General features: G+C 39.7%; 1 protein-coding gene across 14 annotated transcripts in view; it reads left to right on the top strand.

The window, feature by feature from the left end:
* Positions 1-18,044, top strand: part of zmynd8 (zinc finger, MYND-type containing 8) — a 132,832-nt gene that overhangs the window by 91,722 nt on the left and 23,066 nt on the right. For 8 of the 14 annotated variants that reach the window (XM_073061995.1, XM_073061994.1, XM_073061997.1 and 5 more), the window contains 9 exons: positions 1,980-2,095; positions 3,616-4,106; positions 5,674-5,823; positions 6,468-6,620; positions 9,342-9,884; positions 13,379-13,753; positions 15,061-15,257; positions 17,611-17,691; positions 17,794-17,872. In XM_073061995.1, coding sequence (XP_072918096.1) covers positions 1,980-2,095; positions 3,616-4,106; positions 5,674-5,823; positions 6,468-6,620; positions 9,342-9,884; positions 13,379-13,753; positions 15,061-15,257; positions 17,611-17,691; positions 17,794-17,872 — 2,185 coding nt within the window. The remainder of the gene's footprint in view (positions 1-1,979; positions 2,096-3,615; positions 4,107-5,673; positions 5,824-6,467; positions 6,621-9,341; positions 9,885-13,378; positions 13,754-15,060; positions 15,258-17,610; positions 17,692-17,793; positions 17,873-18,044) is intronic. The other 6 variants (XM_073062003.1, XM_073062000.1, XM_073061999.1 and 3 more) reach the window with 2 other exon arrangements.

The raw sequence follows: 18,044 nt of genomic DNA, 5'->3' as shown, positions 1-18,044 counted from the left end.
CAGAAATCTGTCTTTGTGAAAAATTGTTTCATCAGTGCCGGATGCAGTGTTGGTGTGTAGTGGGTGGTTGATAAAGGGAAGGATAGTGTGTTTAAACATTTCAATAAAATACTGCTAAAACCATCCATCATGCTTTTTCATTGGATATTGAGCATATTCATAAAAGAGAATGTTGCTCCAAGTTCATGTATCATTTTTATGAATTTACCCTCTAAAATTCTGCTGTGGGTCAGCAGTAAAGCTCCTAATCCTGTTCAATGATTGTGAATTTCCCAGTTGTATTCTCCATTTGTCCATGAAGAATATTTTATTTCTTCAGTAATGCTCTTTCATTCATCTTGTCAATCTTTCATCAAGTTGACTCAGTTTAGTCTTTGTTCAGTCTGGTGGAATAGGCCTGCTCTTCAAGGGTAATCAATAATTTTTAACGTATGTTATTTTTCACCAAACACACTCATATTTTTGGCGCATCTCTGCTGTCTTACCTTTGAAACTATACCACAAGGCTTTATAGTTTTTTTCCCTTCAAATGGTTTAATTTAATATCAGAGAATATATAAAGAATACAACCTGAAATTCTTACTCTTCACAGACAACCACAAAACGGGGGAAAAATGAGTGAATGACAGAAAATGTTAGAACCCCAAAATACCCTCTCACAAGCAGTAGCAAAAGCGTCAACCCTCCACCATCCTCCATGCAACAATAGCAAAGCCCCCAAAGAGAATAGAGTCCATCAAAAATTACTGTCCATCCGAACACTGACATCTCAGTCCGGCTTTCTGTCACTAACAAGGGTGAGAGAGATATTGCTCCTGTTTAATGAGAGGGGAGACCAGCAGTGGTTTCGATATTACGATCTTCAGTATTGCTTCTGCAAGCCCACCAACTCTCTCATCATCAAGGGAGAGAGAGAGAAATTGCTCGAGTGCAGGGGCCTTCCATCAGCAGTGCACACTAGATGTTTCAGTCTTCCACTGTGCTTCATTTGGAGACGTCCGTGAGGAACCGGCTTATCCATGGCTCCTCACCCTGAAGTTGTATGTCTTCCAGCCACACCTGTTAAATTTTTGAAATAGATTCCTAATCTCCCCAAATAACTTGTTGAAAACAAGTACTGTGCTAAGTTTTATGAATGATTTATAATGAGTAATACTTTTGAGACAAAATTAAGCTGATTTCTCTTAATTTCTAGTCTCCACAGGGAGGCTTTGAAGGATGATCTGGTTGTTTCAGTGTAGTAATTTAGATTGCTAACTACAGCTCCTAATTCTGGGGGGTAAAGCTCGCAAAATGTTACCAGGTATTAGGATGCTATAAATAACTGCCAAGTGTTCTGGTTGTGTAGAACCTTCAAATAGTTACTGTGTCTGTTGTCTGCAGTGTACTCCACTGAAGAATTCTGTTTATACTGTTATTTATTAGATGTGGGTTCCACTCTTTTTGTTTGGAATTGTTTGTATTAGATCATAGGACATAGGGGCAGAATTATCTCTCATCGACTTGTCTTCTCTCCATAATTGACACACTTACACATCAATAGCCTATCAACCTTTGCTTTAAATATAACCCAATGACTTGGTCTCCATAGCTGTCTGTGGCAGTGAATTCCACAGAATCAGCACCCTCTGGCTAAAGAAGTTCCTCTGAACATGTGTAGCTCTTTATAAGACCACAAGATGTAAAAACAGAGTTGGGTCATTTGGCCCATCAAGTCTGCGTCACTGTTTCATTTTGGCTGATCCAATTTCCTCTCAGTCCCAATCTCCTGCCTTCTGCCCGTATCCCTTCGTGCCCAGACTAATCAAGAATCTGTCAACCTCTGCCTTAAATATACGTGGAGACTTGGGCCTCCACAGTCAAGTCTTTAGGTTCTACTTTATTTTTGCATTTAGCATTGCAGCAATCTTGAAAGAGTTCTTATAAAATTATAGATTTACCTGCCTTCCCACCCAATCATATTTGTATTTTATTTGCAGAGTAATCCCCATCCACTTGTCTGGGCAAAGCTTAAAGGCTTTCCATTTTGGCCGGCAAAAGCACTGCGAGACAAGGACGGGCAGGTCGATGCACGTTTCTTTGGCCAGCATGACAGGTGAATTACTTTGTAATGTATGGAAGATTGTTTCTAATATTCTCTTGAATCAGTCTGCATTGCAAAGATAATTAAATCAGGCAGTTGAACAGAGAGATTTGATGTGAAAATATTAAAGTGGCTGTTAAATATTTTTAAATGTATAGTCCATAGAGAAAATAATTTTGCAGTTTTAATTGCACTATTATAAACATTACCAGAGGTCCATGGCATCCTTTGTGCTTTTCATTAACTTGTACTGCATGATCTAGTAGAAATGTACAGAAGTTGTCTCCTTCAGTAATGAGCTCGGAACAATAGCATGAATTTGTATCTTGAGAACAGAATGATCAGGATACCAATCCATTTTTAATTGTTAAGGATATAATACGGTCTGTCATGAACATCTAAATTAAGGATTGATTTTCTTCAAGCATCTATCCATAGTAGTGTTGGTTAGGAAGTTCCAGATTTGGAACCAGCACTGGTGAAGGGTCAGCAATATATTTTGAGATTAGGGTGCTGTGACCTGAAGGGGAAAATGCAAGTGGTGGTGATTGCTTATAGAGGTTGAGGGGTTTTGAGGATCCTGGGCAACTAACCACAGTGCATTGTGTGGAAGGTACAAACTGCAGCCACTGTGCACTTGCTGGTTGAGAGAAGGAATCATTCAGGTGATTATGGGACACTAGTTATGTGTGTAGCTTTGTCCTGCATTATGTGAAGTCCCCAGAAGTGCATTCCAGGCACTTACCACTGTGTAAACGAGTCCTCTGACTTCTCCCTTATACTTTACTCACCGTTTTTAAAAAAAGTCCTCTGTTATTAGCTATTGAAAAGTTGCTGGATGTCCTCTCTATCCATGACTCTTGTAATCTTATTTTCCTCTATCAAGTTGCCTCTCATCCTTTTTCATTCCAAAGAAAATAAACCTTAAATATTTGGAATCATGGCACCATTATAACATAACAGGAGGGTAATGGTTGCTATCAAGCATCTTTGCATTGTTTCTAGTTTATCCAATCATCTTAATAACTCCTCACAATTCTTCTTGGGCATTTAGCTCCCAATGGAGCAAAGGCCATTGATGATATCCTGTCTCCATCCATCATCCAAAGTCAATGGCATGGTTGGAGTCCATCACTGTTTCTGTAATTTATTGTATCCATTGTACAGAGTATCGGCTTAAACAGCTTCACCAGAGCCCTGTTGGCTGGCCTTACCTGCTTCCACCTCCCACAATGGGGACGTAGGGTTGGACTAACCACCACTGCCATACTGGGATGCATTGCAGTGGCCTACAAGCATGATTATTGAGAAAAGCTTTGAGTGAGGAAGAGAAACTGATAAACTATATTAATTTTTTTCTGTGCATTCTGCTCTTTAAATCAAAGCATGTTCTGCTCCTCAACTGGGAAAAGGTTTGTGTGCTTTCATAAATAAAATGTTTTTTTAAAATCATTTTGATGTCTAAGATGATGAGAAAAAATATTAGCTAGTTAATCTAATTTATTAATTGAATACATTTCTTCTATACACAGAGCTTGGGTTCCAATAAATAACTGCTACCTCATGTCGCGAGAAATTCCCTTTTCTGTAAAAAAGACTAAAAGCATCTTCAACAGTGCAATGCAAGAAATGGAAGTATATGTGGAGAACATTCGTAAAAAATTTGGAACATTCAATTATGCACCTTTTCGCTCACCATACACTCCCAACAGCCAATTCCAGATGCTGAAAGATCCCCAGAATCCAGCAGCAGGAACTGCTAAGCCTGATAAATATGAGAAAATCAAACTAAACTTTGATATGACAGCATCACCAAAAATAGTTCTCAGCAAGCCCATATTAATTGGTGGTCCAAGTCAGAGAATTTCACTCACGGACACGCCCCGCTCGCCAATGAGCACCAACTCTTCAGTGCACACCGGTTCTGACCTAGAGACTGAGCCTACAGAGAAGAACATGAAAGCAACTTCCAGTCACTTTAGTGCAAGTGAGGAGTCCATGGACTTCATTGACCGGAGCACAGGTATGATATTCCCTAATTTTATCAACTGTTTTCAAAAGAAATGGTGGGGCAGCATGTGATGGAGCAGGAGGCAAAAGCAGTAAGACAGCAACATTTTTTCGTGAAGATATGTGAAAGGAATCTATTGGAGAGGTTAAACTGTGAATCTTTCAAGATTCGTATTTATTGAGTTTCTTTCAATATAATTCCCTTTCTTTGGATACCATATCATTCCCAGTAAGTTGTCTGAAGATATTTAGATTCTTTTTGATTTTTAGGTTGTCCTGCACTGAGGATACTCAGTTCTGTTTTCAAGATATCACAATACGGAGGGAGTTCTGAATCATAATGGTGCTAGTCCTCAGATGAGCTGAGAATGGGTGACTGACTGCATTCACTTAATTTCATTGGGAGGCTGAAATGACTCATGCTGGGTGTTATGTACATGCAACCCTGTAAAGGTATCAACAGCAATAAAACACACCTGGAGTCTGGTTTTGCTGTTAACAAAACACTATTTTATTAGTAACTACGTAATATAGTAACTTAAACCTGGTAAATCAAGAGTTAACTGTGTTATGCATATATAGGTGTAAATAAAGTTCCTAAACTTATTCAAGATCAGGTGGCAAGAAATACAGTCTTAACGACAGTATGTAAGAAAAATTCAGTTCAGATGCGTGGGATTGAAGTGAGAGAGAGAGATACTTGTAATCTGAATAAACAGGTGTCATTGAACCTCCTCGATGTCCTCCAAATCTTCCAAGTCAGCCAAACATGACCAACTTAAGAGCGCCATCTTGAAGTGATAATCTACCAACCCAGGCAAGGGTTAGACACACCGGTAGATTCCACAGGGTCGCCCTTTACACACACCAATAGTCACGGATCATTTCCTTGTAATCGATCCTCAGCCCCAACCTTTGTGGGTACTTAAAAGTTCAGTGGCAATTTCCGCCACCAGCCTTTATGCGTTTGTGTGTCCGTGTATATTCAAAACAAGCTGCAGAGAAACCATAACATCGATTGTCCATCAAATAACTCCATCTCTCTCACCATAGTAACCAAGCAACTTTGTAATCAGTAGAAATCCAAGTGTCCAAAAGTCAGTCTCATTCTCCCGGCATTTTAAAATGACAGTCCACAGAAAAAATGAACCCTAGGGGTACATAACATGGGTCATTAGACTCCTGAGAATTTATACAGCCAAACCAAATTTGAAAAAAAAAGTAAAAAAATGTTCTCCAAGTTTTGAATAGTACTTTACATTGAAAGTACTACATTTTGGAGATAATAAGCAGGTGATATCAGTATATAAAGATTGACTTCCAAGTAGTGAGGACAGCCATTTTGGTGTGCTGGGTTGTCAGTTGCCTTAAAATTAATTGCATCTTAATCAAGGATCTGAATGCACCATTGTGTATGTGAGATGGAAAATTCCGCTCGTTGTCTTGGTTGGTGCGGAGTCTTGGATGACAAACCTTTCTCCCCTTCTCGACTTCCTGCTCAGTTGTGATGCAGGTTACAGTGTTCAAAACCTGAAACTCTCTGACAGCTCCACATTGATCCAGTTTGTTTCCTCTTTCAGCTTCTCCTGGATCTGTGAAGACAAGTCAAGCTGGCAGTGTGTCGGGCAGCCCAAAACCCTTCTCTCCTCAGTCCTCCACTCCCATTGCTGCTAAATCAGAAAGGACTTTGAAAACCCCTCCTACGGGCAGCATCCTTAACCTAAACCTTGGTTAGTTGTGACCACAAAATGTTTTTCCATTGACTTTGTGGGATCTTTCATCAACCTACAGTGAGATGAAGAGGTTTGGTGAGAGCAGAGTATGTGCATGCATTGGGATTGTATGCTGGTGTGTAGCTGCTTGTTTAGGATTTTCCAGGGGAAGAGACTTTAGAGCGATGAATTAAATTCTTTGAGAGGGATATTGATAAAAAGGAATAAAAGTATAATGCTTTATCTTAAAAAACAATTCTGTTTTTATGAGTGAACAAAGTAGTTCCCAGTAGCACACTGTCCCGATTATTTATCTTTCATTGTATATTGGAGATTACATGATTGAGTTGGGAGCTTTTCCTGAAGTCTTCTGTATCAAACATTTAGCGTGATTGAAAAATTGTTTTTTTTTGCTTTTTTATTCTTCAACAGCATCTCTGTATTGGACCTAAAAGAATAATAACTTGATATTCTGATCAATTTACTACTTCAAAGGGACATGGTGTCAATTGTTGCCTTTTCATCTCTTTTAACACAGCACTCCAGAATGAGCCCATGTTCAAATTGGTTCTGGGTTATCTCTGTCTTTTCAGATTGTGTCCAGCAGAGGCTTGCATCAGGCTGATCTCATGTAATTGATTTCTGCTTTTCTCACTTAATAGATCGCAGTAAAGCAGAGATGGATCTAAAAGAGCTGAGTGAATCTGTGGTACAGTCAGCTCCTGTGCTCCTCACTTCACCTAAAAAACAACGAGTTCGGAGCAGCTTCCTGCTTAATCTTGACAAGACCATAGAAAGTTGTAAAGCACAGTTAGGTGAGGATATGTTTTTAAAAATTAAGTCTTCAAGAAAGACTTATTTATTTTTTCTTTGGAATGTTAGTGTAATTACTTTGGAAGATTTTTCTTTCCAAACTTTGTTATTATTTATGATGTTAGGAGAATTGGCATTTTGCCATTTTTTAAAATCTGTTTGATCATCTGGGACATGATATGTTTGGAGAGACAAATGTGTTTCCCTACACCTACTGTGAAGTTCAAGAGAAGCACATTAATGAACAGTCAACATGCTGGATAGGAACTAATGAAGCTTGTGCATTGAAGAGAAGCTCTGAGGTAGAGGTTTGTATTTGGATTTAGTTGGGAATCCAGCACTTTGCCTGGAGCTGCTAAAGTCTAAAATGTGCTATTGAAATGTTTGATTCAGTTTAATTTTCTTTTTAACTTTCATCTACTGTACTTGTATTGTGACTATCATGAAGATTATTTGTTTAATAATGCTGAATAGTCATCGGCACAGGTTGAATATAACAGTCTTGTAAGTCTTTGTGCTTTGCATTCAACACTCTATGTCACAATGATAATACTTTACATTTGGAATACAGGACAAGGTTATAAAGCCTTATATCTCAGAAAGTAAAATGTCCAAATTTCCCTAGGCACTGTTATTTGATTTGAGGAAGGGCTGTACTAACCTTTCCTAAAGAATCAGTTGAATGTATGCATTTTGGTAATATCCAATGACCCTCGTTGAGATATACATTTGTTGTATATGATGTCTTTGAAGAGGGAGTACTGATTTAAAAAGCCTACTAATAAAGAAAAAAAAGATAATTTGATTAAATTGCTATGATTTTTGTGTTTAAAGCATCATCTGTCAATATTGATTCCTGCACCATTCGCTTGTATTGACAAATTGGACATCATATCATTACATTGGTTAAAGGAAAATGCTACCAGTAATGAAGATAGTGGACTCCTGTGTTAGAATATTGTTTAGTTTTCTAAATTCAGAGTAAATGCATGTCACCACATATGACCCTGAGATTTTTTCCCCCATACAGGCATACTCGGTAAATCTACAGAACAGTAACTGTTAAACAGGATCAATGAACAACAAACTGTGCAAATGCAAATATAAGTAAATAAAATAAATGCAGAGTACGAAATAATATAAATACTCCTTTAAGTGAGGCCCTCGGTTGTGCGAACAGAAATAGAATGAGATAGATAGATAGATACTTTATTCATCCTCATGGGGAAATTCAACATTTTTTTCCAATGTCCCATACACTTATTGTAGCAAAACTAATTACATACAATACTTAACTCAGTAAAAATATGATATGCATCTAAAATCACCCTCTCAAAAAGCATTAATAATAGCTTTTAAAAAGTTCTTAAGTAGTTTACTTAAATACATTGAGTCCTAACCCCGGCACTTTAACATATCTTACTCCTGGCGGTTGAATTGTAAAGCCGAATGGCATTGGGGAGTATTGATCTCTTCATCCTGTCTGAGGAGCATTGCATCGATAGCAACCTGTCGCTGAAACTGCTTCTCTGTCTCTGGATGGTGCTATGTAGAGGATGTTCAGGGTTTTCCATATTTGACCGTAGCCTACTCAGCGCCCTTCGCTCTGCTACCGATGTTATACTCTCCAGTACTTTGCCCACGACAGAGCCCGCCTTCCTTACCAGCTTATTAAGACGTGAGGCATCCCTCTTCTTAATGCTGCCTCCCCAGCACGCCACCACAAAGAAGAGGGCGCTCTCCACAACTGACCTATAGAACATCTTCAGCATCTCACTACAAACATTGAATGACACCAACCTTCTAAGGAAGTACAGTCGACTCTGTGCCTTCCTGCACAAGGCATCTGTGTTGGCAGTCCAGTCTAGCTTCTCGTCTAACTGTACTCCCAGATACTTGTAGGTCTTAACCCGCTCCACACATTCTCCATTAATGATCACTGGCTCCATATGAGGCCTAGATCTCCTAAAGTCCACCACCATCTCCTTGGTCTTGGTGATATTGAGACGCAGGTAGTTTGAGTTGCACCCTATCACAAAGTCCTGTATCAGTTTCCTATACTCTTCCTCCTGTCCATTCCTGATACACCCCACTATGGCCGTGTCATCAGCGAACTTCTGCACATGTCAGGACTCCGAGTTATATTGGAAGTCTGATGTGTACAGGGTGAATAGGACCGGAGAGAGCACGGTCCCCTGCGGCGCTCCTGTGCTGCTGACCACCGTGTCAGACCTACAGTCTCCCAACCGCACATACTGAGGTCTATCTGTCAAGTAGTCCACTATCCAATCCACCATGTGAGAGTCTACTCCCATCTCCGTTAGTTTGTGCCTTAAGATCTTGGGCTGGATGGTGTTAAAGGCACTAGAGAAGTCCAGGAATGTAATTATCCCCTTTTGTTCAAGAGCCTGATGGTTGTGGGGTACTGTTCTTGGAACTTGGCTGTGCAAGTCCTGAGGTACTTGTAACTTCTACCTGATGGCAACAACAAGAAAAGAGCATGGCCTAGGTGATGAATGTCTTTGATGGGTGCTGCTTTTTGATGGCAATGTTTTGTGTAGATGTGCTTGGTGGTTGGAAGGCTTTACTCATGATGTACTGTTTATCAAGTTTTGTATCTTTATCATCAATTTTGAAGCAAATAATTATAGCTGAGGTGTCATTAATGATTCTCTGGGTGTTGTTTGGTTCAGTTTGAAAATTCCATGTGTTCTTATCCCAAGGGATAAATGAAATTTCTGAAGATGTCGATGCAGGAGCTGAGCACAGTGACTCTGAAGACTCAGAAAAATCAGATACCTCTGACAGTGAATATGCCAGTGATGAAGGACCCAAACTAAATAATGGGCAAGAAGAGAGAGAGGAGAAGGAAGGCATCAGGAGTGAAAAGGATTCACCTTTTGTCAAAAAGAAACCTAAACATTTGGCAGTTCATAGCGAGGTGAAACAGGAGACCAGTCCAAGTTCTGTTGTGTCCAAAAATGAGGCTTTGGGGAAGGAAAAGGCAAATGGTGATTCAGACAAAGAACATGTTGAGAAGATTAAAAATCTCCATCAAGGAGCAAAGGAGAAACTAGGAAATAAAGATGAGACTGATTCTCCAACAGTGCGTTTGGGGCTGGACTCTGATTCTGATTCTGACAATGAACTGGTCATAGATCTGGGAGATGAAAGCAAGGAAGCTGTGCGTGAAGGCAAGAAGGGAGAGAAGAGCAGAAAGGAGCCAACGCCAACCCTGAAGGAGTCACCAACTCCAAATGCAGAAAGTATGTATATTTAAACCTGTGCTTTCCTTGGTGATATTATACCTTTTCTCACTGTTGAATTTGGGTGGTCTTCAGCAATGGTTGTGTTTACCTCCACATGCTTAAGGGGAAACAACTTCACTCAGAGGGTGGTGAGAGTGGCATGAGCTGCCAGCATAAGAGGTGAATGTGATTTCAATTTCAATATTGAAGAGAAGTTTGGATAGGTGCATGGATGGGAGGGGTATGGAAGGCTGTCGTCTGGTGCTGAGCAGTTTAAATGGTTTGGCACAGACTAGGTGGGCCAAAAGGCCTTTTACTGTGTTATACTTTTCTATGATTCTATGACTTTACATGATAGGATTTAGAAATACTGTAGTTGTTACTTTATGTGTTAATGCAAATTGTGGCAGCAACTCAATGCATAGCATGCAGACATGGTCAACAAGTTCAGTTGTTGTTCAGACCGAACATCAGAATGGACAATGTTACGTAACCCCGTAACCAGGTAACTTACCAGCAAAGATAGCGGGATCAGCTGAGTCGGATGCTACTATTTTCAAACGTTTTATTCAAAAAGGGGCACAAGCGTATGGTTAATACAAAACATTCAGATCATATACATCGTCAAAACTCAATCTAAAACACCGGTGTACTAATAATCAATCAGAAATAAGCTCTATAGTTGTCTAGGGGTAATACTGAGTCCAATTGAAATACAAAGAGTCACTCAGAAGTTTGCAGGCTTTTCCCTTTTGGGAACCGCTGGGGTTTTCACTTTGTAGAGAGAGAGAGATGATTTAGAAAGGATAAACACTTGCCCGTTGTCTTTGCAGAGCAAATCCTTGGAATCAGGGGAGCAGGCTTCCCCGTTGTTAGTTAAAAGCAGTCTTTCGTTGGTTCTAGCCACAGATTCAAAATTTGGAATCTAACGCACGTGGCTTCCTTCAAAATGGCTTCCCGCTCCCACGGGAATCGGTATCGTGCTTCCTTGGTGTCTCCTTGGTGCGTCTGAGGGTTCCCCCCCTCAGACCCTCCTTTATACTTCTTCACGGGATCGCAGGTGTCAATCAGGTTGCAGGTAATGCGATCTCTCTCTCAACCAGCCCACTTTGCCCGAGGGCTTTTCACGTGGTCTCCATGAGACAATAGTCAATGTCGCCTTTATTCTGCTTCTCGGGAGAACGTGGTCTTCCGCACGTCTCTCTCTCTCTCTCTCTCCCATTTTCCTGTGTCTATTCAGCACATCTCTTTCTCTCTTGGGTCAGTTGACCCCCCCTCGACTAGGGCTCTTGCGATTCTCACAAAGGAGGGGCCGAGGGCATAACAACAAGAAAAGTGACTTTAATCGTGAAATGAATGTTGGTGCCGTATGGGGTGGTTTGAGTATCTCAAACTGCTGATCATCTACGATTTTCACACACAGCAGTCTCTAAAGTTTATAGAGAATGCTGCAGAAAACAACTTTTAAAGAAACATCCAGTGAGCAGCATTTCTGTGGGTGAAAACACCTTGTTAACAAGAGTGGTCAGAGGAGAAGGGCCAGACTAGTTCAAACTGACAGGTAGGTGACAGTATCTCAAATAACCACGAGGTACAACAGTGATGTGCTGATGAGCATCTTTGAACCTCAAAGTGGATGTGTTATGGTAGCAGAAAACCACAAACATACACTCAGTGACTTTATTAGCTACAGGAGGTACCTTCTAAAGCATATATGTCAAACTCAAGGCCCACGGGCCAAATCCGGCCCGTGGTGAAATTATCTAATTACTATTAAAGCTGGCCTCAGTAATCGAAGCGCCTATGGCGTATGATATGGCTAATGCTGAGTTTATTCAGGTACCAGGTTTTCAGGGTTTTTAGTGTTTATTCGGCAGTCTTCTTCATAAGAAACGGAATTTGTAAAGTGAAACACTTTGTAGTTATAGCAGAGACTGAGACACATGAGAGCAGGCTGAAAAAACGGAGGCAACGAAAGCTGCGTTCGCACGCGTCCGACTGATCTGGCCCGCATGAAGCTGCATTTTGCTCAATCCGGCCTGTGACCTAAAATGAGTTTGACACCCCTGTTCTAAAGTGTGCGCTGAGTGTATAAAAAGAACAGCAAACTGAATGATCTAATGTTAAACAAACTAAAAGGGCATTGGGATGTGGAGTTCATTTCAAGTCGAGTCAAGTTACTTTTATTGTCATTTCAACCATTACTTCTGGTACAGTACATAGTAAAAATGAGACAACGTTTTTCAGGACCATGGCGTTACATGACGCAGTACAAAAACTAGACTGAACTATGTAAAAAACAACACCGAGAAAGCTACACTAGACTACAGACCTACCCAGGACTGCATAAAGTGCACAAAAACAGTGCAAGCATTACAATAAATAATAAACAGGACAATAGGGCAAGGTGTCAGTCCAGGCTTCGGGTATTGAGGAGTCTGATAGCTTGGGGGAAGAAACTGTTATACAGTCTGGTCATGAGAGCCCGTATGCTTCGGAGCCTTTTCCCAGATGGCAGGAGGGAGAAGAGATTGTATGAGGGGTGCATGGGGTCCTTCATAATGCTATTTGCTTTGTGGATGCAGCGTGTAATGTAAATGTCCGTAATGGCGGGAAGAGAGACCCCGATGATCTTCTCAGCTGACTTCACTATCTGCAATCTGAGATGGTGCAATTTCCGAACCAGGCAGTGATGCAGCTGCTCAGGATGCTCTCAATACAACCCCTGTAGAATGTGATGAGGATTTGTTATTTATTTCTAAAGCATGAATTGCCAAATTATGAATGATAATGTGTAACAGATATGAAAAAATGTGCAGATGCTGGAAATCCAAAGTAACACACACAAAAATGCTGGAGGAACTCAACAGGCCCGATGAAGGGTCTCAACCTGAAACATCGACTGTTTACACTTTTCTATAGATGCTGTCTGGCCTGCTGAGTTCCTCCAGCATTTATGTGTATGATACATGCATACTTCGATTCATTGAAAAGTAGAAATTTTAGACTCGTTGAATCAGAAATTTATTGGTTTGGTGTAAGTTTCAGTTCAGCTATTTAATGTGTTGGAATAAAGGAATAAGATACTTAAACAGGAAAAAATGTCTTAGGAAGTACTTTCTTCAAAGTATTTCCTCCTTTTGGTGAATAAGATTTACTTTTCTAAATAAAAGCTCATTTGGCTTCTTCTGATCTTGAATGTTAATTTTTACAACAGGATTAACTGGAGCCACGTTTTCCTCAGTGTTAGCTTGCTGCATGATACAGGAGCATAAAGTATGCTTTTACGTCTTGATTGGCAATATTTGAGTGAAAGGTTAGCTTGAAAACTATGATGTGAAGAGTAAATTTTTAAGGAGTAAATATTTTTCATTATACATGTGGGAGGAGGTGAGGAGGCGTAGTCATAAAAGTGCCCTTCCCACCAGCCTTTTACAATAAAACACAATTGTGAACTGCACATTATCCTTTCCATTATAAGGGTAAGCTAATATTGCTAATTATGTGTATAGGTAAAGCATCACCCACTGTAACTGTCTCCAGTCAACCAAAGGGTGAAGTTGCTTCTTCGGTTCCCAGTCTCCCGAGCCAGGCACCTTCAACCAGCACAACGACGGCTGCCAGTGTGGTGTCCACAGCCACCGTCCCAGCTGTCACTGTTACCAACAGCCCAGTTAAAAAGCAGCGGCCTCTTCTGCCAAAAGAAACAATACCTGCTGTTCAACGAGCAGTCGTGTGGAATCCCTCGACCAAGTTTCAGACCTCCTCACAAAAGTGGCACATGCAGAAGGTCCAAAGACAGCAGCAGCAGCAGCAGCAAGTGCCAGCGTCTCAGCCGCAGTCTCAGAACACAGGGACACGGTACCAGACCAGGTTGGCTGTGAAAGGTAGAAATATTTTCATTCGAGCTCTAACTCTGGCAGATGCCAACACAGATTAAATTGATTGTTTCTACTTATCTACTATAGTAGAGTTAACTTTCTTTTGTATAATCAGTAGTAAGTAGATTTTTGCGTAATCCTATAGAACATTGTCATGGAGTGTTTGAAGGCTCAGAGCCTATACTGTCTGCAACTTAGAAGAATGAGGGGCAGGATGGGAGGTGGTTCTGATTGCAACCTATTGAATTTTGAAAGGGTTAGACAGAGAGGATGTTTTCTATAGTGGGGTGGGTGTGTCTAGGACCAGTGAGCATAGCCTCAGAATAGAAGAACATCCTTTTAAAAAATAGATAGAGGAATTTCCATAGCCAGAGGGTGGTGAATCTGGACTTCTTTGCCATATTTAAAGCATTGGTATACTTAAAGCAGAGGTTGATAAGCTCTTGATTACTAAGGGTGTCTAATGTTGCAGGGAGGAGGCAGAAGAATGGGGTTGAGAGGGATGATAAATCAGCCAATATGGAATTGCAGAGCAGGCTCAATTGATCAAATGGCCTAATTCTGCTCTTGTTGCCTAAATCAGGGTTTCCCAACTTTTATATGCCACAGAGCTTTACCATTATCCCGAGGGTTCTATGGACCCCAGACTAGGAGCCTCTGGTCTAAATAAACAATAAGACGAGTGCTAGGAGTTCATTGAATTACCTTGAAAACTGTGGAGCTTCTCAGTAAAGACAGTCCCTTTAAGAATAATGGAGCCAGGTTGCATACTAGGATCTGCCATTTTCCTTTCATCGCAGGATGAACAACCCGCTTTTCTTTGGCATTGTGAACAGCGTGAAAGAACAACATTACAGTAGTTTCAAAAATTTCGTACAGAATTTGATTAGCGTTGCAGAATTTAGAAGATTCTTAAAAGATGGCCAAGTAAGAAAACTATAATTTTAAGTTCAATGTAAATTTATTGTCAAAGTACTTATATGTCACCTTATACTACCTTGAGATTCCTTTTCTTTCTGGTATTCACAGTAGAATAAAGAGATACAATAGAATCAATTTAAAAAATATGCACAAAGACTAACAGATAGCCAATATGCAGAAGCCAAACAGTACAAATTAAAAAATAAATAAGAAATAAAGTGAATGAATAATACCAAGAACATATGTTGTAGAGTTCTTGAAAGTTAGTCCATAAGTTGTGGAAACTGTTCAGAGTTGAGGTAAGTGAAGTTATCCACGCTGATTCAGGAGATAACTTTGTTGACAGTGACCTACTCTGGTATCTTAATCGTTAATTTCATTTCCAATTGCAGCTGTGCAGCAGAAAGAGGCAATCCTGGCAACTTCAACGTCTTCCATTACTTTGGTTACAAGCACATCCTCTACATCTGCGATAGGCAGCAGCTCAGGAGTAGTGAACACAGCTTCCAGTTCAGTCTACAGCACAGATTTACCCATAGCGACTCCATCCGCTGATGTTGCTGCCGATCTAACGAAGTATACAAACAAGGTTTGTTTTGTTACTATGATACACCAAGACCTGCTACATAGAATTGCAGAGAAATGGCAACACTAGGTAGATCATTTTCCCCAACTACTCTTATGAACCTTTGCTGGTGCTATTGGGTTTGCCTCTTTAGTTCTGGAATATAAAATGAGCAATGTGATAATCGTCCACTTAATGGCTGTAATGTATATGCATCACTGTGCTGTAAATACCTAAGCCTCTTGTCCTTTTATGATACCTTTTATTGGGCACAGTGCCAAAGTCTGATGTTATTATCATCTTCATGCTCTATGCCTGAAATCATTAGGGCAAATAATGAATGCTCCACTGTTGGGTAAGCATGAAAAGAATGGGACAAATTACACTGTGTGGTTCTCCACATCATTTGGACTAAGAAGTAGGGCTAAGATTATGAAATCAGAAATATAACAGGGCACTGTTTTGAAAATCAAAACATAATTACAGATTCATTGAAACTGGATTATAATCCCTCACACCTGTTCCAAAAATGTAAATTTAGAGGGCTTTTAACAGGTCTTCCTGAAATGTTTAAATAGATTGCTTTTTAGTGAGTTATTTTTACTTAAGAAAGGCTTCATTAAATGTTATTTCTCTTGTTTTTTTTTTATGGTGAGCTAATATTGAAGTTTTTCTACAGTATTAATAAGTGTTTTCAAAGGCATCCAAGTAGTGTCTCAGAATGAGTTTCAGCTATGGCCGTTCTAAAACATGATAGACAATTAGACCTGACACTGTCATCTTCAAAGGCCTTGTGGAGTAGTAAGTGTGCAAAGGTCACAACCCAGTTATCAGTATTAATAAAAGCAGATTCATCATTGAACAGTCTTTGATTTTTACTCACTGTTTCAAGTATTGAATAATTGTATATGAAAGTTTAGCTTCATCTTTCATATTTCTTGAAATGAAAGATAACAATAACAATGAAGAAGCGAAGTCCATGCAAATTCCTGATGTTAATTAATTTAATTTAAATGTAATGATTAATTAACGTCCAAATGCTAGCATCATTGCATTACCAGCCAGCACCACTAAAATAATTATTTATCTTGTACTTAGTCGCTTCTTTGCCCTTACTACTGATATGAGATTAACAGGTTTTAAGCTAATTATCCTCTCTCATCATCCTCAAGTAGTGGGATTATGTTTTTGACTTCCAATCTGCAGAAACTGTTCTAGAATTTAGAAGTTTTAATGTCAGCTGCCCATCATCTTCATCACTACCTCTTCCAAAACTTTAAGGTACTGATCATCAAGTCTTGGAGATTTATCAGTTTCCATTCCCATTGATTATATTTGTCTGTCTCGTGGAATATACCCTTCCGGCACTTTGAGCTACTCGACCCAGCAACCCCTGATTTAACCCTAGCCTAAGCAAGGGACAATTGACAATGGCCAATTAACTTACTAACTGGTACACCTTTGAACAGTGGGAGGAAACTGGAGCACCCAGAGAAAACCCAAACATTACAAGTTGAGGACATGTACACTCCTTACAATGTCAGAATTCACCTCCGAAGCCCTGAGCTGAGCTGCGGGAACCACTACACTACCATGGCATTAATTTTAAAAAATATTTCCATTTTTATTTTGCTCTTGCTGGTTTCGCTCATCTCTTCTCTCTCGACCTGTTGCTTTTCACTGTTTCTGAAATGCATGTTTTCTCACCTGTGACGACAGCTGTGTTTATTTACTTCATTTGCAATTCTCTTATTCCCTAATATAGTTTGTGGTTTCAGACTGTGAGGGGTTCAAATTGATCTTATTTCTTTTACAAAGTTATAGAATCTTTTTTAAGGTTCCTCATGAGATTATCCCAGTATTTTAACATTTATCAAAGTTTCGATGCTTCTTGATCAAATTCTGAAATTTTCCCAATCTTTGGGATTACTGCTCTTATTTGACAACATAAATATTTCCTTTGATTTATTTGATTCAGATTTATTATGACTGATTTAGATGATGTGAAACTTGTTGTTTTATGATAGCAGTACAGTGCAGACCTACATTACAAACATAAATAATGCAAATTAAGGACTCATGGGTTCATGGACCATTCAGAAATCTGATGGTGAAGGGGAAGAAATCATTGAATGTGGGTCTTCAGGCTCCTGTCCCTCCTCCCTGATGGTATTAATGAAAAGAGGGCATGTCTTAGATGGTAAAGGTCCTTAATGATGGATGCCACTTTCTTGAGGCACTACCTCTTGAAGATGTCCTTGTTGGTGGGGAGGATAGAGCTGGCTGAATCTACAAAGCCCTGCTGTCTCTTGTGATTAACTGCTATCTTTAACTTCACTCTGTTTTCTAATAAATCAAAACAACCATTACTTTCTAGATGATGGAAGCAATAAAAGGAACAATGACTGAAATCTACAATGATCTCTCTAGAAATAGCTCTGGAAGCACAATAGCAGAGGTTAGTCATTGGTATTCAAATTTGGAGAGTCTTGCTGTTAAATAACGTCAACTGACATCAGACAACCATCCTGAATTGTTGGTTTGCCTTGTCCTCTGGCAGATTCGACGAATGAAAATTGAAATTGATAAACTGCAGTGGCTGCATCAGCAGGAACTTGCTGAAATGAAACATAATCTTGGTATGTGCCTGTTTTCCCTTTAGTTTATATATTGGTTGAATAAATCATCTTATTTGGTCCTCGCTGTACTGTAGTTCATTATCCTGACCAAGAGATTGCAGAAACTCATAACTATTTGTGGTCTGATGCCTTTGTAAAATAATTTCCTATAACATACACAAAATGCTGAAGG

The sequence above is a fragment of the Hemitrygon akajei genome, chromosome 11 (genome assembly GCF_048418815.1).
Source record: "Hemitrygon akajei chromosome 11, sHemAka1.3, whole genome shotgun sequence".
Taxonomy (NCBI): domain Eukaryota; kingdom Metazoa; phylum Chordata; class Chondrichthyes; order Myliobatiformes; family Dasyatidae; genus Hemitrygon; species Hemitrygon akajei.
Note: the sequence above shows the minus strand (reverse complement) of the source record. Positions and strands in the feature narration are given on the sequence as shown.